This window comes from Hypanus sabinus, chromosome 28, assembly GCF_030144855.1.
Source record: "Hypanus sabinus isolate sHypSab1 chromosome 28, sHypSab1.hap1, whole genome shotgun sequence".
Lineage (NCBI taxonomy): Eukaryota > Metazoa > Chordata > Chondrichthyes > Myliobatiformes > Dasyatidae > Hypanus > Hypanus sabinus.
The window spans coordinates 26,660,952-26,684,684 of record NC_082733.1 but is presented as its reverse complement, the minus strand read 5'-3'; the positions used below and the strand labels follow the sequence as shown (position 1 = coordinate 26,684,684).

Genomic DNA, 23,733 nt, shown 5'->3' with positions numbered 1-23,733 from the left:
CATGTACTTGTTTGTATGATAATAAACTCCAATTTGAAAATATCTGAAACTGTTGAATTTAATCAGCTATTCCAGTCTTCTATCTCATTTCGAGCACTAAGCTAAGATTTCTCTGCTCTCCTCGTTCCTGGTCTTTCAGGTTTCACTTCCTTCTCTTAATTCCACTTTCTCCTTTTGTTAGTCACCATGCTCTACCACCCTGTTACAGTAGCACCACCACCACTTATGCCTTTCAATCTGTGAGTCACCCCATTTGTCAATTACCTTCCTTTTCGATCTCTTCAGTGACACCTTACTTACGACCAAACCTTCTCTGCAACTTGTTTTATTTCTTAACTGTTCCGTTTTGATGGAAAACAATTGAGCTGAAATGGCTCATTTCTCTTTTTTTTGCCATAGATTTGCCACACTGAGCATGTGCAATCTTTTTTAATATTTCAAATTTCCAACAGTTGAAGTATTTGCTTTTGTTTAAACCTGGTGACTATACTGCTGTGAGCAACTGAGGCTGATTTTTTTTTCCACACAAGTTGCTATACAACAATTCTACATTAACTGCTTTTTTCTTAATAAATTATCTTAGTTCTATTTGGAAAAGCTGTTGCAGTTTGTATGAGAAGTTTTGTTCATTTACAATAGATAATTCTTTGAGTAAATTGGCATCTAGCTTGCAATTGTTTGCTGAGAGTTCAGTGAAAGAACTCGCCCTGCCGACAGTGCATGATTGACTATGCTGTCAGGCAGAAACCTTGCGTGCAATATGGCTATTGGAATCCCATCAAAAAGAGAATTGCTCACAGGTGTGCTTCACATTTCTTAAAAATTAAATAAACATTTTTGCAATCATACAGATTGAATGTTTTTGTTTTTGCAGATACACATTATACATAAAGACTGAATAAGTAGCAAATAAGAAAGTAAGAATAAATACAAGAAACACATAAATTCAGGTTGAAATTGTAACAAAAACTATTTATTGCAGATTTTCAAATGAAATAATAACCAGAGGAACACGTCCTCATTATCAATACATCAGTTAAAAAAATATCTAAGGCCACAACATACACACCCACACAAACAATTCATGCATTAAATGTTTACTGCACTAGTTATCCCATTTGGGTCTTCAACATGAAGCTGCAGACCACTGATGTACGGAATCACCATCTGTAGCAATATTCTTTCTAACAGTATTTACCCAATATTGGTCCTGAAGCAAAATAATCTAATGTAGGAATGTCAATAGAAAGCAAAATATATATAGTTTAATCTAATTTTAAAACTACAGCATTTTCACACAACTTACGGGCAGAAGCAGATTTTTCCACCCTCTCCGAAGTACATAGGCGGGATAACTATTACAGTACTCAGTGCTGTTTTGCAACGATGAATTTGAAATGCACATTTTATCAGTTCCATCCACTTCCACTCCAGTCTATGTGATTTTTTTTGTGAAAATCAAAACCAAATCTGAAGACTATAGGTGAGCAAATGCACATAAAATATTACTATCAGAAGTGATCCAAACCATGCCAAGTAATCCAAACAGTAACAATGGGTTAAACTTACAATGCAAGTTCTAGATAGATCAAAATTAAGGACAATAAAAATTAAGTAGTTTCTATAATGATCTGTCGGCTTGTAATTTCAGCCTAACAACTGGGTGGAAAGTCAGAAATCTCTATCTGATTACTATTTGGCCATCTAACAATGGTAGAAAAGAGGAAGAAGTGAATAACTATGTCAACTAAGCGGTCCTACTTGAAGGACATTTTCATCTGTGCTAAATATTTGTTAAAAAGCGCTCATAACCATCCTGCATTCTTTAATGAAAAGTAATTTGCTTTTTTATCAATAAGCTTTTCAGCCAGAGTTTAGTCAAAAGGAATTGATATTTTAGTTAAAAGCCACAGAAACACATTATTAGATAATAGTATTGATTAAAATAATACTGATGAGAAACAATTGTGAACAGCAAGAGTTGCTGCCCAGCACTTGATTGACCATAAATGTTCTTTATTCTTCCTCTGAGATTTAGACCATATATTTCAAACTTGATTTGAATAACTTCTCCATTTTTTTAAATTTAGAAAATGAAAAGATTCACACCACTTGAAAATGCATAGCCTGAAAGAAGGATTTTGACATATATTTATATGAAAATAATAGAAAACTACTTAACAGCAATAAAAAGAGTTGAAATGAAATGCATTAATCTGGAAGAAAAGTCAATGTTCACCTGAAAAATTATCTTATATTCAATATATGCTTAACATACTTTGCTGTTTTTGATAAATGGCCCATCTGAAATAATAAAATAATACCTTGCTTCTTCAGATGACAATGTAGGTGTGTATTTCTAGTATTATATAATCTGATATCTAGCAATTATGGATTATTTCAGTTATCCTGATGGCTACTAATTCACTTTATATCTATTCGTTATATTTAATGTTGCTTAAAAACGCAAATGCCTTCACGTTATAAAGCTGTTAGATGGATATGGTTCAGTTAACCATTTGCAAGGTAAAATAAAGTGAGCTTCCATGCTTAAAGCTCATACAACATTTGTAATCTTTCTACGTTAATACCTGAAATGTTATCAAAACATCAATACATTCATGTATGGAGAAAAACAGGATAAATTGTCAGAAGTCCTTTCAGTATGCTAATGTTCACCTGAATGAATGCATTTAAGATAGCTCTTTGTTCCTACTGAGTAATAAAGACTCCCTCTACAGACTCAACAGCAGCCAAAAGCCTCAAGGGATGAACATAGCAAATACCTCCACCATTCATAGACAAATCTTTCAAAACAGACAGATATGAAGATATCTTAGAAAATGTATGCTTGGAGATTAACGACAAGCACTTAGCCTGTTCGCAGAATGCTCATCTTTAAACTAGTTTCATTGTGCTCCTTTGAGCAGCTGTTACCAAGATGAAGATCTAAGAGCACTATGTGTCTCCATTTTCTTGCAACATTTTGAGGCACAGTACTCATTTTGCAAGATGTCGTGGTACTAGATTTTAGTAAATGCTGTAACAATGCATTTGGTAGTTTGAAGATAGATCAAATCCTGAGAAGCAATATTTCTTTTTGTTTGAAGTGACATTTTCCTATGAAATTATGAAGTTTGCCTGGGATAGGAAGGTTGGGGCAAACCCATGATTTGGAAAATCTGTCAATGATTGCTTTCACGGTTCTTATGTTACAATTACTTATTTTGGTGCAGGTCTATCAGGGATCCTATTCCAACATGAAAGACCACTTTCCAAAGCAAAGTACCTACAACATCCCCGATACACACTGTGGATCTTCTTCCATTGTCTCCATCATCGGTCCATTGATAACAATTCATGCCAGCTTTTATGAAGTTGCATGGTGGGGAATTTGCATTGCCTTAAAGAATAGCTTACAGCAGCTGATTGTTCAGCATGAAATTATATACTAACCGTTAACCCATCTACCTGAGAATACCAGTGCTTTAACATAATTGATGCTGCTCTCTCAATATAGGTTTAAATCAATTCTTTATAAATCTGGTATACTTCTTTCATTTGGTTCATTGTTCATAGGTTCTGTGTTCAACCAATACTCACAGAAGGGTGCTCCCCATTGCAAGTACGTTCACAGTACAGATTCTGTGGTTCTATTCCAACAGTTCAGTTGTTGCCTCACTAATAAGAAGCATCCTCCTTGATGGTCCTGAGCAAATTACCCGGTAAACACAACACTAACCAAGTGCACATGGGAGGTGAATAAGACAAATGGAAATTAGATCAATCAAAGAAAAATAAACAGGAATAAAAGCTAATTTGATTGAGCTCTTAAATCTGCTAACAAAAAGGCCAAACTAGATGATTTATATAATTGTAACGCCAAATAATCCCTCACAAATTTTCATTTAAAAAAATCTATCTGAATGGGCATTTGGCATAATGTTCTCCACGGAAAGAAAACACTCAACCTGTGGGGTGTAATTAGATACTGAGCAGATAGCTCGAATGACAGAGCCCATGTGAGCTTGAATTATTTAACAGATCTTTGCAACTTCATCAAAAGGTAAAAAAAATATATCTTATTAGGCTTCTCAATTCCAGTTTAGTAGGTGCACAATTAGTCTTATTTAAAAAGTAAAATACCTTCTCTCAGAAGAGTCTGAAGGAGCTGGCTAGCTAAAAATATCACATATGACTTCGTGTGTACTGACGGACTGCATTCCCGTATGTAATGCTTTAGCCAGCTTTGGCAATTTAAAAACCGTAAAGATGGGAAGAGGGATAAAATCTCCTCTCATCTCCCTAATCTAAATGGAGAAAAGCTCCACAATTGAATCAGCAAATCACTTTTTAAAAGAAAGTAAATGTGCACGTCTAGAGGCAGAAACCCACTCAGAGCACATGGTGTTCAGCCATTACAGAGTGGGAGGCCAGAGCTCAAGGGGAGAGCAGTGGTCAGCCGGCAACGGTTGAAACTCAGACTTAGAGAAGGGAGTGAGAGAAAAAGGCAGCCTTGCTCACTAGAATAGCGTAACGCTGGCGCTAACTGGCAATGAGAAAACATGCCACTCTCACAACTGCAGTGGTCATCTGTATCCAGTGGCGCAACATTACTTTTACATCAAGTTGCGCAGACCCAACTAGCCAATTCAAGAGTCAGCCCCTCCTCCTCACTCCAACACTGAAGGCAACTTGGTTCTGAAGTTTGGAGAATCTTCCTGTGCACTGCCCATGTATTAAATAAAATGGCTGCATGTGAGAACATCTGCCATTGTTCCCTTTAAAAGCAAGTGGTTAAATTTGACTTAAGTTTAGTTTTCATACCCGCACATTTGAGTTTAACTTTATAAAAGTGAGATGATTCCAATTCTTTTTTAAAAAGAAAAGTTTGCAACTAATTCACTATCTTAATCACTGAAAGTATTCTTATTATTTTTGGTTTCAATTTGAAGATTTCAAACAAATATGTTCTTCAACCCACTCTACTAAAGTCTATTACCAATCTCATCAGTAATCAAACAGAACAGCCAAATAATGATCTAAAGTGAGATCTTTCAATTTAATTTTGCAAAAGGAAGTTATAAGGTCCAATAACTGGTTCAGATTTCATTATTTTGACTGAACTTAATTATGTTTACCTCTGCCCCAGATCCATACATGTGCCAGATGGTAGGAAAAAGCACAGCAGCCCACACATGACAGTGAGATTACAGGTTTGAAATCAGGTCGTTTACACCCAATTTCAGGCCAAAAAGACAAGCATTTCCTGTGAACTAGGAATGCAACAAATAAGCACGCACCGCAAATCAGCAGAAAACTTGCTGTGGTATTACAAAACAGCGAGTCGAGATGGCATAAGGGAACAAACGTAGTAGCAGCTCACACTTCACACCAAAGATGCACAAGGTACTATGCTGCCATTTGCTTCTCGTACTCGTGCCCCGGCACGCCAAAGTATACAATGAAACCGCTTAGATTTAAAGCAAAAACAGAACCCAGAATCGAAATGATGTCACTCAGTCTTATCCATTCATAACTGGAAAAACAATCTTTCGACATCCTGCAAGTGTGGATTCCATTACGATTTAATGAAGGCTCTGGTAGGAAGATGCTGCATAGGGGTTATCTTTGTGTCCGGGTTCACCAGCTCTGTGGGAAGTAAAGAATTTGATCATTGCTTTGCAGAGGTTAAGATTCTTTAAGCAGTATATACACTTTTAAAAACAATACATTTTTAGAAGCAAAACTTTTAAAAGAAAGCATGTTAAAATGATTCATTCCTCATCATATACCCTTGTTAACCACTGGATATCTTGTTAAATGCAGGCAAACACAAGGAGCCTGGTGGTATACAGCTCAAACTATACAATAAATGAATGACTAGATCCTTCAATTCTCATGTACATTGTTTGATGCAGGAATATCAGCCAGTTTATGAGTAAATTCCTGCATCTGGAATGCTCCCATGCAATCCCATCCACTATCTGACTAGGCATCTCCCCAAAAGAAGATGCACTCACATTGCATTTACTCAGCTGAACTGATGCATGAAAGCCTGCTGTTAATCTGCAAGATGTAATCGGTTGGGTCAAAGAAAAGTGATTTATACCATCAACCAAGGATTTAAGTCACGTGCCTTTCTATTTTTAGGGCAGCATATTATAAGTAGTATGCACAGGGAAATGCGTGTTTTCCCTGCCCATCTCCCTGAGCTACAAATCGTGATGATGTCACATGGGAGCAAATAAGGAAAGGCATGCGTGCGTGCGTGTGTGTGTGTGTGTGTGTGTGTGTGTGCGCACGCGCGTGCGTCTGTGCGCTGTACAAGCGGGGGATTTGGACACAAACAATAATGTATCAACATTTCCACTGTCGATTCTTATACTCGTAAGTTGGCAGGGACATGAAATAGAAGATCCTCCTTTCCATGAAAATATTCATGCAGTAATGAGGAATTACTCAAAATGGTTATCACACTTCAGAATTTTAATCTGCTGTAGATGATACTTACCCTTTTGGGTTGTGGTTTTAAAAGTAAGAAGGGAATGGAACACAAGACCGGGAAGGTGAAGTGTCAATGAAATTAAGGACATAATGAAAAGACTTGAAAGGCAATGCTTTAAGCAGGCCTTTGAAGTAGGAAGTCTCAGTGTAGTTGCTTTTGGGAAAGAGTAGGGTAAAAAGGGAGGGGTAAGAGTAGTCAGAGTGTGTTTCTAAAAAGAGCAGCATAAACACGGAGTGAGTTACCACTGTAGATAACTATCACTCAGATAAAACTTAATAACCTTCTCTTTCAGCCCAGACGACGCAAGTTCATTAAAACGAACTGTTCAATATCACATCAATATGGTCACTCACCTTGATGTGTCACTGACACTGATACCATTGAATAAAGCTCTAGAAAATCCAAACTCTTCCTATAACTCCTATATAATTATAAAAGAGGAAATTACGACACATTTGGATGGCAGTAGAAGGATCAGTCCCGGTCAGCATGGATTTATGAAGGGAAAATCATGCTTGACTAATCTTCTGGAGTTTTTTGAGGATGTAACTATGAAAATGGACAAGGGAGAGCCAGTGGATGTAGTGTACCTGGACTTCCAGAAAGCTTTTGATAAAGTCCCACATAGGAGATTAGTGGGCAAAATCAGGGCACATGGTATTGGGGGCAGAGTACTGACATGGATTGAAAATTGGCTGGCTGACAGGAAACAAAGAGTAGCGATTAACGGGTCCCTTTCGCAATAGCAGGCTGTGACCAGTGGGGTACCGCAAGGTTCGGTGCTGGGACCGCAGCTGTTTACAATATACATTAATGATTTAGATGAAGGGATTAAAAGTAACATTAGCAAATTTGCTGATGACACAAAGTTGTGTGGCAGTGTGAAATGTCAGGAGGATGTTATGAGAATGCAGGGTGACTTGGACAGGCTGGATGAGTGGGCAGATGCAGCTTAATGTGGATAAATGTGAGGTTATCCACTTTGGTGGCAAGAACAGGAAGGCAGATTACTATCTGAATGGTGTCAAGTTAGGAAAAGGGGAAGTACAACGAGATCTAGGTGTCTGTTCATCAGTCACTGAAAGTAAGCATGCAGGTCAAACAAGCAATGTAAAAAGTTAATGGCATGTTGGCCTTCATAACAAGAGGAGTTGCACATAGGAGCAAAGAGATCCTTCTGCAGTTGTACTGGGCCCTGGTGAGACCACACCTGGAGTATTGGTTCAGTTTTGGTCTCCAAATTTGAGGAAGAACATTCTTGCTATTGAGGGAGGTCAGTGTAGGTTCACAAGGTTGATTCCCGGGATGGTGGGACTGTCATATGTTGAAAGATTGGAGCGACTGGGTTTGTATACACTGGAATTTAGAAGGATGAGAGGGGATCTGATTGAAATATATAAGATTATTAAGGGATTGGACACGCTGGAGGCAGGAAGCATGTTCCCGCTGATGGGTGAGTCCAGAACTAGAGGCCACAGTTTAAGAATAAGGGGTAGGCCATTTAGAACAGAGATGCGGAAAAACTTTTTCACCGAGAGAGTGATGGATATGTGGAATGCTCTGCCCCAGAAGGCAGTGGAGGCCAAGTCTCTGGATGCATTCAAGAGAGAGTTGGATAGAGCTCTTATAGATAGCGGGGTCAAGGGATATGGGGAGAGGGCAGGAACGGGGTACTGATTGTGTATGATCAGCCATGATCACAGTGAATGGCGGTGCTGGCTAGTAGGGCCGAATGGCCTACACCTGCACCTACTGTCTATTGTCTATTACTCAGGTTCTGGAGACCCAGCAACATTCTTATAAATCTCCTTTGTAATCTTTCCAGTTTCATGTCATCCTTGGTAATGTTAAGGTAACCAAAACTGCACACAGTACTCCAAGTGCAACCTCACCAATATCTTGTACAATTGCAACACAATGTCCTACCTCAACTGATGAAGGGCAGCTTGCCAAACACTTTGCACTACCCTGTCTGCCTGTGATGGTGCTTTCAAGGAAAGCCTCCCCCTGCACGAAGGCACCATCCACCTATTACCCCCATTCTTGTTACCAATACTCTTCTACCATAACACATTCTCTCTTGTTAAGCAGTATCCTGATTTTAAACAACACATACAACATTCTGGAAGTCAGGCAGCATCTATAAAGGAGAGTAACAGTCGACATTTTGTGTGAGACCCTTCAGTAGTCACGTTTATTCCCCTCCATATGTGCTGCCTTACCTGCTGACTTCCTCCAGCATTTCCTGTGTGTTGCTCAAGAATTTAAGCACCTGCAGAATCTTTTGTGTTTACTTTGACTTTAAGTTTCTCATCCTAGTTTTCAATCTAATCACAAAAAAAAGGATGCTAGAGGATGGGGCCAGGATAACCACCAGGCTACCGGGATGGTTAGCACAACACGTTATAGTACAGGCGACCCGGGTTCAATTACTGTTGCTGCCTGTAAGGAGCTTATATATTCACAGCTGTGACCGTGTGGGTTTCCTCCAGGTGCTCGGGTTTCCTCCCACAGTCCAAAGACAAACCAGATGGTAGGTTAATTGGACATTATAAATTGTTCCGTGATTAGGGGAATCGCTGGGCATTGTGGCTTGAGGGGCTGGAAAGGCCTGTTCCAAAAAAAGATAAATTCAATAAATAAATAAAAATAGACTGCAGAACAAACTCCAAAGATGAATGGCTATTGTTTATTTTTTTTGTTTGCAAGATCTGCTGCAGGATTGAAGGTTTTATCAGACAGATTCCTATGGGATTCTAGGAAACAGTGTATTTGTCAACACCAGATACAATTAGCTACTTATTACATCTCCAACTATTCGTTCTCTGCATAAAGTGTGGGATTGGCCCAACAAACTCTCTCCTCCATGAAATGCAAGCTCTATTTCCAGTGTCCTCTGCAGATTCTTGACAAGATTAAAAATAAAACTTCTGGTAATCCAAAACCTGGAGCTCCGAAATAGAAGCAAAATGTATTGCAGACACCAGCTGGAATCAATGTGTTGGAAGCAGACAGTGTTTTAGATCAACGATCATTCACTACCTGTTTCCGCAGACACTCCCTCACCTGCTGAATGTTTCCAGCATTTCCTGTTTTTATTTCAAAGACAGTTCTGGACTATTCATTTGACCTAGATCACCAATTAGATTCAGTTTTATTCTGACAAACAAGAACACACAGTGCATGTAAAAGTGTTACGAATAAAAGCTTACATATATACAGTACTGTGCAAAAGTCCTCGGCACATTGATATAGCTCGGGCACCTAAGACTTTTGTATAGTACTGCATTTGTCAACATGGAGCAGAGTGAGGAAATTTGTAACAAAAACATGATAAAATCTGCAGATACTGGAAATCCGAGCAACACATAAATTTCAGGAGGAACTCAGCAGGCCAGGCAGTGCCTATGGAAAAGAGTAAACAGTTGACATTTCGAACAGAGTTCAGGAAAAACTTTTTCACTCAGAGAGTTGTGGCTCTATGGAATGCTCTGCCTCAGAAGGCAGTGGAGGCCATTTCTCTGGATGCTTTTGAGAAAGAGTTAGATAGAGCTCTTAAAGATAGTGGAGTCAAGGGATACGGGGAGAAGGCAGGAATGGGGTACTGATTGTGGATGATCAGCCATGATTACATTGAATGGCTGTGCTGGCTCGAAGGGCTGAATGGCCTACTCCTGCACCTATTGTCTATTGACATTTCTGGCCGAGACTCTTCACTTGAAAAAAAAGATGATAAGTCAGAGCAAGAAGGTGAGGGAGGGGAAGAAGTATAAAGAGTAGGTGATAGGTGAAACTGGGAGAGGGGCAGGGAAGAGATGAAGTACAGAGCTGGGAATTTGATTGGTGGAAGAAATAAAGGGCTAGAAAAGGGGGAATCTGATAGGAGAGTGTAGAAGACCATGGAGGAAAGGGAAGGGGGAGATGTAGCAATTGGAGGAGATGGACAATTAAGGAGATAAGGTGGGAAACAAGAAATCAATGTGCATGCCATTAGCTTGGAGGCTACCCAGACAGAATATAAGGTGTTACTCTTCTAAACTGAGTGTAGCCTCATCAATGCAAGGAGGCCAGGAACTGACATGTCTGAATGAGAATGGGAAGTAGAATTGAAATGGGTGGACAGAGGGAGATCCCACTTTTTCTGGTGGACTCTGGCAGGTGCTCTACGAAGTGGTCTCCCAATCTATGTAAGGCCTCATACCGGAGGCCACACTGGGAGCACCAGATACAGTCGACGACCCCAGAAGTCTCACAGGTGAAGTGCTGTCTCAACTGGAAGGACAGTCTGTGGCCCTGAATCGTAGTGAGGGAGGAGGTGTAGGGGCAGGTACGGCACTTGTTTCACTCGCAAGGGTAAGTACCAGGAGGAAGATCAGCGGGGAGGGACAAATGGACAAGGGTGTTGCATAGGGAGCAATCCCTGCGGAAAGTGGGAGGGAAGGAAAGAAGTGCCTAGTGGTGGGATCCTGTTGGATATGGCGGAAGTTACAGAGAATTATGTGTTGGACGCAGAGGCTAGTGGGGCGGCAGGTGAGGACAAGAGAAACCTTGTCCCTGTTAGGGTGGCAGGAGGATGGGGTGAGGGCAACATCGATGGTGCAGGAGCGAGTTTGTAAATCTGACAGTAGAAAAGGATGTTGGGAATAGTGAGGGTGGAGCCACGCAAGGGGTGTAGGACAGGTGGCAGAGGAATGCCAGAGGCAGGGGTAGCACAGGTGCAGACACACCCAGCCCTGGTACACCAGGCAAGGTCATTTGACTGCAAACAATTGGTTTAATAATCATTGAAGAATGTCTCTCTGATGCTCCCCACTCCCTCCCTCCTCCTTTTCCCAACTATGATTCCCTCTCCCCGCCCCCTTCCCACTCTCAGTCTACTATAGAAACCCACATCAGAATCAGGTTTATCATCACTCCCAAAGCCATGAAATTTGCTTTTTATTGCTGCAGCAGTACAGTGTAAAACATGAAATCACTTCAGTACTATGCAAAAGTCTTAGGCACACTGGCTATTGCATATATTTGTTCCTCAGACTTTTACAGAGTACAGCAATGCTTCAGAAATAGAAACAGAATAACAGAATCAGCCTATGAACAGCTGAGATCAATGTTTTTGAACGACGTGCTTCTTTCCTCCACAGATACCAATTATGCTCCTGTGCTTTAGCAACCTGCGAAAATTAGCGCTTGGATTCTAATCTTGTAGCTGGCCTGTCAATCCAATTATAATGCACAGAGATGGTGATAACTTCTGTCATGGAAAATTTCCCAGCCGAGACAATGCAGGATTCAATACATCAAAATTACAAACTCCCGGTGTTGTTATTCAACTGATTAACAACATACTCACAAACTTGAGTGAAGACATGCCAAGGCTGTGGAATTATTTAAGCTCGTCTTAAATTGTTCTTACTAAAAACGTCTGCAACAACAGACATTGTAAACAAGGATATAAACATAAGTCGTTCATCTATGGAGCTTGTACTGTTCCTTAAGTACCAATTATCTGTTTGGCCTGTACACTTAATATCAAGCATTTATCTTCCTTTCAGGTACTTTGGTTTATATCTACATCTCCTTGCAATACACTGTGAAATGAAGAGAAGGTAGAGCCTATTATAACATTTTTCTATAATCACTATAGGATGCTTTGACAAAGCTCTACAGGACACAAGCAAGACTGCACCTACAGCACTGTGAAACAAGTTTGGCCTCCCAGTTTAAAGAACAATATACCTCCTTCCAGGTGGTGCAGAGGAGATTCACTCAGTTATTTGCTAGGATGAAAGTGTCAAAGACATCTTCAAGGAGCAGTGCCTTAGCTAGGTGGCGACCATCACTAAAGATTCCCCACAACCCAGGACATGCCCTCTTCTCATTGTTATCATTGGGAAGAAGACACAGAAGCCTGAAGGCACACACTCAGTGATTCAGGAACAGCTTCTACCCCTCCGCCATCTGATTTCTAAATGGACATTGAACCCATGAACACTACCTCACTACTTTTTTGGGGGGTTTTTATGCACTAGCTTCAACTTAACTCTGTAATCACAGCACGTGTATATCTACTGTAATTCAGTTTTTTTCCTCTATATCTATTTATCATGTACTGCACTGTACTGCTGCCATAAAGTTAACAAATTTCACGATATATGCCGGTGATATTAAACCTGATTCCAATTGATGAATGGTAAAATAAATTGAGTGTGTTGAGCCTACACTCATTGGAACATAGAACATTTAAATGCAGCCACAAAGTTCAAAGTAAATTTATTATGACTGTACGTATATGACAGCATAAACTACCTTGAGATTCATTTTCTTGCAGGCATTCACAGAAGAGCAAAGAAATACAACAGCAACAATAAAAAAAACCTACACAAAAACACTGACAAACTATGTGCAAAAAACCCCCAAAATAATAATAAATAAATAATACTGAGAACATGAGTTGTAGAGTCCCTTGAAAGTGAACCCATAGCTTGTGGAATAGGTTCCGGTTTAGAATGAGTGTAGTTACCCACTCTGGTTCAGATAGATGAAGAGTAATAACTGTTCCTCAACCTGCAGGCATGGGACCTAAGGCTCCTGTGCCTCCTTCCTGAAGGCAACAGCAAGAAGAGAGCATCTTACTGAAATCTATGTTTTAAATGGGAATTGACAGGGTGAATGTAGAGATGTTTCTCCTAGTGGAGGTATCTAGAATTAGGTGCATAGTTCCAAATAAGCAGTTGACAATTTAAGATATAGATAAGGAAGAATTTCTTCCCTCCACCTCATGTAACTGCGAATATGGAGCTTTTTAAGGCAAAGATTGATGGACATTGGAACTACAAGTCCTGATGAAGGGTCTCGGCCCAAAACATCGTCTGTTTACTCTTTTCCATAGATGCTGCCTGACATGCTGAGTTCCTCCAGCATTTTGTGTGTGTTGTTTGGATTTCCAGCACCTGTAGCTGTTTTCATTATGGAACCACAAGGGAGTAGAAAAGTATGAGAAGAGAATGGGAAAGCAATGTTGAGGCCAAGTTTGATCAGTAATGGTCTTTATGGAATTGCCAACCAGGCTTGAGGAGCCAGTTTCTTAATTTTTAGTGTTCTACTTTATTTTGAACATGCCAACCATCTCAGCTCAGTTGTGAGATGTATACTAAGTAAATCTATTTTTTTTTTTATCGTAACTGCTTTATCCTATGCATCAACATGATACTTCATAGAATCTCTCCTAGGCCTGTATATCCTTTCTACAGTGCAACACTCAAATGCAGAGAATATACCAAATGAGAATCAGCAAATTTCTACATCACTGCATCAAGTGAACCCAGCAGCCCAGTTCTTAATGATTTATAGATTTGTAAAATTAATCCAGGAGAAGAAAGTGCTTCATTATTAACACTGCAAACCCTTCTGCATGAATTATACACAATGTGTACCATCATATACTTGTACCAAATAGAGTCATAGAAAAGTACACCACAGGCACAGGCCCTTTGGTTCAACTAGCTAATAAACTGCCTACTCCCATCAACCTGCATCGGGACCACAGCCTACTATCCTTGTACCTATCCAAACTTCTCTTAAACATTGAAATTAAGCTTGCATGCACCACTGGTGTTGGCAGCTACAAACTGTGCTTACATTGAACTCTGCACTACTTACACAGAATATGTTGATGAAATATAACTCAGTGGGCTTAAAAAACAAAGTACTATTATAGGGGCCACCAACCCTTTCCAATGAATAGAGAGCCATTCAGCTCCCTCATTCATTCATTTGGTTTAATTTGATTGCACTGTTTGAATTCAAACTGTAACTTCGAAGCTGTGAAAATAATCACCTCAATTAAAATGTGTGAAAAACTGTTTTTGCTAGCTCAGATGTTGAGAGGATATGCCTTTTTCAAAATTAACTTGGTAATGGTTAATGGACTTCCAACAGTGCCCAGCATTTCCACCCAATAGTGTTCTGGGGAAACAAACTGAACAACCCACCTAACCCCAACTTATGTAATCACAGATTCAAAGTTTGAACAATTGCACTAAACAGAGTTGCTATTGTGCTTCCAAATTCATCACCATTATATGCCATGTCGTATAACATGGGCGATCATGGTCTTTCCATGACCATGATTGTTCTTGGCAAATTCTTCTACAGAACTGGTTTTCCATTGCCTTCTTCTAGACAGTGTCTTTAAAAAATGGGTGACCCCAGCCATTATCAAGAATCTTCAGATTGTTTGCCTGGAGTAGGTGGTCACATAACCAGGACTTGTTATATGCACCGGCTGCTCGTAGGACCTTGCACCACCCACTCCCATGGTTCACGTGACCCTGACTAAGGGGCTAAGTAGGTGCTACACTTTGCCCAAGGGTGACCTGCAGGCTAGTGGGTTGGGGGGAGGAAGGAGTGCTTTACACTTCCTTTGGCAGAGACACATCTCCATCCCGCCACCCAGTTTCCACCCCAGATTTCCATTTATTCCCACACAATTTCTCTCCTTGACATGCACTCTTGATAAGCGTGAGGTTGAGGTTACAAAGGTCGGTGGAGTATGGTATTGATGTCACCATCATATTGATTGGTAGAGAAGGGTGAGTGACCTACTCCTGCTCCTAATCTGAATGCAAGTTTGCAATTATTTCTGGAATGCATGTTGCATTTCATGGTGCCGTAGAAAACCACATCTCAGGGGTTTTGCTGATAATAAAACTTGATAAAAAGCCAAAACTAACAAAACTTTTCTAACTTGAGTGTAAAATCGCGGCAAATGATAGGGCTGCAGAGTATTTTGTGCTTTATGCAGATGTGAAACTGACATACAATTTCTTTAACCAAAAATAAACATTATGATCAATGTTGGCAAATTCTCAAGTTCAGAAGGTGGGCAGCAACATGCTGTTAAATTTACATTCAGAGCAACACAAGAAAATATCACTTTGCTGGTTCACTACACACTACAACAAATTATATTTTAGTTTTGCAAGCTACATGTGCCATGAGGACAAACGCTCAAAAGCAATACCTATCCTCTATTTAGAGACCTTTAGCGGGTGGGGTGGGGTGTGGTAGGGAGAAAAAAAGAGAGAGGACTTTGTTTAGCAAATGCGGAAGAAAATACATGATAAGTAAACAGTGGCAAGGTTAACTAATCAAACTCCATACAGCTTGAACCTAATGTAAAGCAGTTTTCTGACTCATTTCAAAATTTACTCCTTACAGGTGACACACACAGACACAACATTATTTTGTAACTGCAGCAGAATTTCAAAGTCAATACCAAGTGCATTGAACAGCAGGAAATAAGGAAGTGTTAATGAAGTTCAGAATGTCACAAGCAATGCGAAAATTGATTGGCTGTCAGCCAGATTGTTTTCACTGTATGATAAAATTTTAGTGTATAATTTAGATTTTGTGTTGTTGTTAGTGTCTACATGCCTGTGTTGTTGCTGCAAACAAATGTTCATTGTACTGTACCTCACTGTACTTGTGCACATGATGATAAACTAGACTTGATCTGGGTACAAAGTGAATAAATCTTTAAAAAACTTGATACACTCATTAGAACACTAGAAAATAGGAGCATAAATAGCCCACTTGCCCCACTATTCAGGATGAATATGACTGATCTTCCCCAGATCTCCTCTTCTGTACTGACTCCCCATAGCTTTAATTTCCCTGACCTTGCACTGTTGAGATTACTGTGGAGTTATGAAAGTATGGATATGAATTAAAATGAGTACTAGTCTTCGGGAAATAAAACTTGTTCACAATTTAACTTCAGCTGATACTTCAAGGCTACTGAAACCCTTCACTGGACGTGGGACAATCTGATTTCATCCTTAACTGTGCAGGGGGAGACAATAGATGAATGCTTTAGTTAAGTCACCTCTCAAGTCTTCTAAATTCAAAAGAATGTAGATGTAATTTTTTTACCCTCTTGTGATGGGTGAATGAATTTCTTTATGACTACCTCAAAAGTATATATGCTTCTTTAATACGGGGACCAAAACTGTGCTCTGTGCTCCTGATACAAGGTACAGCCTTAATAGTACCTGATACAATTATAATAATACTTTCAGATTTCTAAATACCTCATTCCTTGCATTAAAGGCAAATATGCCATTACTTTCCTAAACATTTGCTGTAACTGCCTGGTTACTTCTTATGGTTCATATACAAGCACATCAAGATCCCTATGTATTTTGCTCATTCACAATCTTTCTCCACTTAGTTAATAGACTGATTTGAAATTCCTCCTTACAGAAATCCATAGCCACATTAAAGTGCATTTGTTATATTTAACCCATTCATCCTATTATAATCTCAATATCTTAAAATGCTATGTAATAACATAAGAACATAAGAAATAGGAGCAGGAGTAGGCCATCTGGCCCATCGAGTCTGCTCCACCATTAAATAAGATCATGGCTGATCTGTCCATAAAATCAGCTCCATCGACCTGCCTTTTCCCCATAACCCTTAATTCCCTTGTAAAATCCTATCTAACTCTTTCTTAAATATAAAATATTTAAAATAAAATAAAATAATAATAAATCTTCAACCTATGCTGTCAAAGTACAGGTGTCTCCCCCCCACTTTACAAAAGTAGAACGTTCCTATGAAACTCTTCTTAAGCCGAAATGGCGTAAAGTGAAGAACCATTAATTTATATGGGAAAAATTTTCGTAAAAGCGAAAATCCTCTTTGTAATGTGAAAACAGATTACTAACGTAGGTCTTTTGTAGAAGCGAAGTGGCGTAAAGCAAACATTCATAAAGTGGGGGACACCTGTACCCCCAAATATAGTGTATCCTGAACATATGCAGCAGCCTTTTATGTGGCACCTTATCAACTGCTTTCTGAAAACTAAATATATTACATCTACAGATTCTCCCATATCAACCCTGCTTCTAACATCCTCAAAGAGCTATAACAAATTTGCTAATCATTTATTAATTCAAAGTTCCTTTTATAACACTTTCTTGTCTTTGCTTGATTACACCAAGCTTCTTTAAGTAACTAGCTACTTTTTCTTCAATTATAGATCCAGCATCTTGTCACAATAAACTTCCAGCTAACGGACCCTTTCATCTACCTTTTGTAACCTTATCAAAAAATTCAATCAGATTAGTCAAACATAATTTACGCAATCTCTTCCATCTTTCCTTTATTAACATATTTTATTTTATGCTCTTAATTATTTCAAAAGGCTTCCCACTACCCAGGATAAAATCAACTTGCCTATCATCCATACCCTTGCACCCCTTTTCTGAATAAGGCCGTAACCACCATTTCCCAGTCTTCTGTCCCATAGGGTAGGGGGTCTAAAATATTTTAGCAATTATCCATCCTCAACAACCTATTGTAAACCAGGTAACCAGCCTTTATAGTATCTCTTCATCATTATTTCCATTTTTCCTCCCAAGAGATTTTCGCAGCATATTCTTCCTTGGTAGAAACTGAAACTGTGAAATCTTTAATTATCTCAACCACATCCTCCCCCTCTCCAAGGTCAACTCTTTGGATCTTTTTTGTACTTTGCTCTCCTTAAACCACCCATTTACTGCCTGCAAGTTTAGTCATCCATCCTCTTTTATTGTTTCAACATTCCCAATCCTTTCTGAATAACTTGTACTCAAGAATTTTGAGTATCTCATCCCAATTCTTCTCCTATGAAGAGGTCATCACCTCAACAATCAAATCATGTGAAATAATGTTTGTAATTTTTTTTTTAACAGAGATTATCCCAATTTATTGAAGAATTTGGATGACATGGGTCAAAACTAACATGAGGATCCAGGAATTTCATGGAATGCTTTAAGCTGAAACATCAGGCACACCATAGAATTTATATCTGACATGTGCATCACAGGGTCACTTCTAAGAATTCTGAAATGCCTTGATTGGTTTTGGCACCAATCTGATATTTGTCACATGCAAATGTTTATAATCATCTCCCAAATTGAATTCTTGTGACCTTAGCCCTCCACAACAGAAAGTGAACCTTGGTACACTAGGATTTCCTCAAGTCACAACTTCAGACTGATTGAGTAATGCCCTGCTGGCTGCTTCTGTGGCAGGAAAAAATTAAAACAATGCAAAATGATGCTGTCACAGAAAGGGGAATAAATGGACAGTGATTTAGAACTAATGTTCTGTCATAAAGAAGCTGCAGTCCCTTCTGATTTTTGCCATTCTGCATATACAAATTGAACAATACAAATTGCAACTGGCACATCAGGTTTCCAATCTTTCATCTTGGGGAACTGTCAGTCTATGAGATGAAATTGCTGAAAGCTGCAAAAATCTTGTATAAAAATAACTAGATTAAATCCTGGTCAAAAGCTAAATATGGATGAGTAAGGGCATATGGCCAATTGTAATTAATTCCTAGAAGAGTCAGTCCCGCATATGGGAAAGCTGAGGATACATTACATTGCAACTTTCTGTAATTCAAAGTAGAGTTATCTACTCATGCATCAAGTTGAAAAGAATGTGTAGATTTTACATAAACTTTCTGAGCAAATTTTGTTCTGTATCACAATTTTTAGGTAATGATTTGTGAATTACGCAAGGTCAATTTTTTGTAAACTGAATTGGTCTTAATGCCGGAGTTGCCTGTAGATAAATCCACCGCCATATCTGTTGAGGGCAAAGGCTTCCAAAATTAACTGTTTAATACAGTGAGATCCTTATTCAAACTATAGGACCTATTGGGATGAGGAGGAAGTGGCAGGAAAAGTGGAGAAAGAAAATATTTTCATATTTTTCTAGGTCTTTTCCCAGCATTGACAACCTCATTTCCACAGTAATGAAATATTAATCCTAAAATATATGTACTACTGCTCAACAAAATAATTATATATAATTGGTAGATAGGAAATATTTTTAACAACCAAAAGGGTGGGCCAGTGTTAGCAAATTAGGTAAAAACCTTTTTACTTAAGAAACAAAGTTTAGAGCTGATCCTCTTAACATGAAAAGGATGGTACAGATTGCCTATACTTTGTAAAGCAGAAAATATTCAAGAGGTTGGGCAGCGTGCGTGAAGGGAAAACAAAGTTCTTGTTTCCGGACATCAGTCTGACCTTTTATTTCAGATTTTCAATATTTGCAGCTGTTTGCTTCTCAACAATCAAAGCCAAGGCATCATTTTTTTATCCCTTTACCCTTTCAAACCCTTCACCTTGGAGAGAAGATTCTTTTTAACCAAAAGTATTGATCTGCAGTACAGGTGGGTGTAAGGACTTCCATCAATTGGCCAAATTTCACTGAAAATGCAAAATGTCCCATCCTTGTTTCCATAATCCTCATTGTTGACTTATTTGTAGTCTGGCTTAAACAAATACTAATTTAACCAATTATTTGAAAATGTCATCCTCAATGTCACTTAACGTCTAAAAGGTCAACTACTAACATCTGTATTAAATAGCTTTGATATGCTTTTTGAGAAATGAAAAGGCAACAAAAGTCATTTCAGTAACAACCTCTATTAAAAATGGTTCCGTGCTGAACATATTACTAATAATCAATGGCCAAGGGATATATAATTACATAGCACGACATATATCTGTTAAAAATATAAGAATTTTCTCTACTAGAGCCTAAAACATATCATTTACAAAATATCTCAACAGCTTATTTCTAACATCTATACAAGGGATAACATCAAAATAACTGCAGTCCAGTTACACGTATATTATGCTACTACTTAAAAGACAATTACCCATATTCGTCCTCCTGTATTGTTTTAGCAGCCGCTTGCGTTGACAGTTTAATCTGCAAATCCAGTCTTTGCAAGTAGTCTTTAGCGGAAAGTTCCTCAGGCTGGATGGGCCTAGTGTCGGGATCTTCTGGACTCGGAGACGAAGAGCTTTCTTCCTCTATATTCAGCGGCCTCTCATTACTGAAAGCATACGTCTCATTCTCAGGAGAGTCCAATGAGTTCAGTCCATTAAACAGAGACCCCTTCTCTGATATGACCGGGATAAGGAGGGTTTTCCTCAGGAATATGCAATCGCTTGTGAAGAGTTTATTTGCCCTTTTTATTTGCTCCGTCTAGAACAGAATCACGATAAATGTTAACTTAGCTGCACATGTTTTACAATACTATATCCTTCCCATGTTGTGACATCTACAGAATAAATTATGACTCAAGAGGAGAGCACGGTTTTGGTCCAATTGCATACTGGAATAAATTTAGTCAGTATTCAATGCATATTAAGTTGTAAAACAGTCAAGGTATATTAGACACTTTTTTTAACCTTGGAAGCCAGACTCAAAAGCAGATTTTATATTTAGATTCAGAAATACGGCATGGTAGATACATCTTCAGGCCCAATGACCTGTGCCACTCAAATACGCTCATGTGGCCAGTGTCTTTGGAATATGGGAGGAAACTGGAGCACTCGGAGGAAGTCCACACAATCACATGGAGAATGTCCTTACAGGCAGTGGCAGAGTTGAACCTGGGTCACTGGCAATGTAGTAATGTTACACTACTGTTACCCTACCTAGCAGCACAAGATTGATAGGATGAAACTGGTGCTTAGCTGTAAACCTTCCTAATGGATGCAAATTGAGCTACTGGGGAGGGAGAGGCCAGTTTTGGTGAGGAAGCCCCTTAATTATTGTAGTAAAGTCCCTCAGTAGTAAAAGTCCTCAATTATGCATGTGGTCTATTTAGTGGCAGACCACCTCAATACAATGATCATGTCACCACCTCCAGCTGTTGGCTGCTCTCGTCTTTGTTTGGATGCAACAACTGAAAGGGCAGCAATCATCATCAAACCCACTGAATCCCGCAGGAGTGAGGAGAGAGACCACAGGGTCCAGGCAGTCTGTCAGTACCTGAAACAGCAGCTGCCAGTCAATGGTCACAGTCCACAACTCGATGCTGAGGGACCACACAACTTGCCTCTCATAAGCAGCCTCTCCACACCAATCTGTGTGCGATTCACTAGGTACTGGATATTCACCTTCCAAGCCCAAAAGGGCGTTTTGCTAACGTCAGTTATTTTTAGCAGAAACTGTCCAAAAATCAGCGTTTGTTGTTCAGAGGTAAACTCCTACTCAGCGCACCAGCAGAAAGTGCTCAACTTTCAAAATATTTGTTATCCAACCTCTATAATATCCTTTGCTCACCCTCTTGACCTCTAACCAGTACACTTTGCTCATCCTTTTGATTTAAGCACGATAAACAATGGGGTTCATGTTGGCCTAGTTAAACTATGACCCGGTGACAAAAAACAACAGGGTCCACACTGACCTATTTCAACACTCCATCCGCCTGGCCAAATAAAGTAGTTGAGAAACATCATATACCATTAATGCCAATTAATAGAAAAACAGTATAAATTTTAGAAGGAAGTCAGGGTTGGTAGGTGTGACAATGAGAAGATACTAAGGCTAATTTATTCCTTAGCCTTGGATTGTTCATTCTTTGGTATATCTTTCTAGTTTGCAAGAATGGTACTTTTGCTTGGAAATCTTTGTAAGTTATGATTATGTCAAAAATTACTCCTCAGAAACTAAATGTGCTTCACTTAAAAATAAACTATGCTTTGTCATCTTCTTTAGCTGGAAGTATCTTCTCCTTGGTAGGAGTGGGGCACCCATCGCTCGAAATAGTGCTTATTGACAACTAGACTGCTTCAGGAAGACACATAAGTGAAGTAAACTAGTCTTTGAAGTGTAGATTGATACAGTATAATCTCCCTAAAATTAGGGTACTACTCCTAACTACTTCTACCAGATGAGGCTTAAAATCTTGACGTAAGCTTAGCACTCACAAATGCGTTCATTCAATATCATCACAATCGCTCGATAAGTGCCAAGAACCTTACACTCAATGTCGGGAAGACAAAAGAACTGATTGTGGACTTCAGGAAGTGTAAGACAAGGCATCAGAAGTGGAGAGAGTGAGCAGTTTCAAGTTCCCGAGTGTCAAGATCTCTGAGGACCTAACCTGGTCCCAACATATCATTGCAGCTATAAAGAAGGCAAGACAGCGACTATACTTCATTATGAGTTTGAAGACATTCACAAACACTCAAAAACTTCTATAGATGTACAGTGGAGAGCATTCTGACAGACTGCATCACTGTCTGGTATTGTTGGGGGGAGCACTACTGCACAGGACCCAGGACATCTTCAAGTAGCAGTGTCTCAGAAGGGTAGTGTCCATTATTAAGGACCCCCAGCACCAGACGTGCCCTTTTCTCAGGTTTGAGGTACAAAAGCCTGAAGGGACACACTCAGTGATTCAGGAACAGCTTCTTCCCCTCTGCCATCCGATTCCTAAATGGACATTGAACCCATGAACACTACCTCACTTTCTTAATATATTTCTGTTATTTTGCACTATTTTTAAACTATTCAACGTACATATACTGTAACTGATTTACCCATTTATTTTTTCCTCTTCTATATTATGTATTGCATCGAACTGCTGCTGCCAAATTAACTAATTTCAAGACCTATGCTGGTGATAATAAACCTGATTCTGATTCTGATCTTCCTGGCATAGCAGTGCAGACAGTAATGGATTTCTATGTATAAAACAATCATCTGACTGTTGTACATTGATTCCATTAGTATTCCAGCTCACAGGAATGTAGGTTGGGTGCTAAGATATCAGAGTATTGAGTATATGGCAAGCAAGTAAAGTAAAAAGAAACTTATGGAAGTATGAATAATTTATCTACTGGAAGAACAGGGTACTGAATAACAACTCCTGCTCCATATCATAGAATTATAAAAGTAAAGTCATAAAAACAATTAGACTGTAATTTTATATTTTGGAGGAGGAGACAATATTGAAAAAAATCTTTGTTCTTACATCACCCAAACTCCATTCATCTTGGCTGTTGGGCAATTCAACATCAGAAACATCTCCACATCCAGATTCTGACCTCTTCCTTCTTCCTTACTATTCCTGATGAACAGTCTCAACCCAAAACATTGGTTCTTTACTCCTCTCCTAGATGCTGCCTGACCTGCTGAACCCCTCCAGCATTTTGTGTGTGTTACTGGGAATTTCCAGCATCCATTCTGTAGAATCTCTTATATCCCTGTATCCATTTGTGGTCTGGATTACCAAACATCTCAAGAAGCCAAAAGGCACATTACACTAACCTGACTTTCTCATGCGGCTTTCCTGCCCTTGAAATGAAGCCGACGATGAATTCAGCTAATATTTGATAACAACCAAGCAATGAACAAGT

General features: G+C 39.2%; 1 protein-coding gene across 1 annotated transcript in view; it reads right to left on the bottom strand.

The window, feature by feature from the left end:
• Nucleotides 1–945: 945 nt before the first annotated feature.
• Nucleotides 946–23,733, bottom strand: part of lysmd2 (LysM, putative peptidoglycan-binding, domain containing 2) — a 55,845-nt gene continuing 33,057 nt past the window's right edge. Inside the window, exons 2-3 of the mRNA XM_059952786.1 lie at nucleotides 20,235–20,566; nucleotides 946–5,652 (exon numbers count right to left, since the gene is read on the bottom strand). Of these exons, the coding sequence (XP_059808769.1) occupies nucleotides 5,589–5,652; nucleotides 20,235–20,566 (396 nt within the window). The 3' untranslated portion in view covers nucleotides 946–5,588. The remainder of the gene's footprint in view (nucleotides 5,653–20,234; nucleotides 20,567–23,733) is intronic.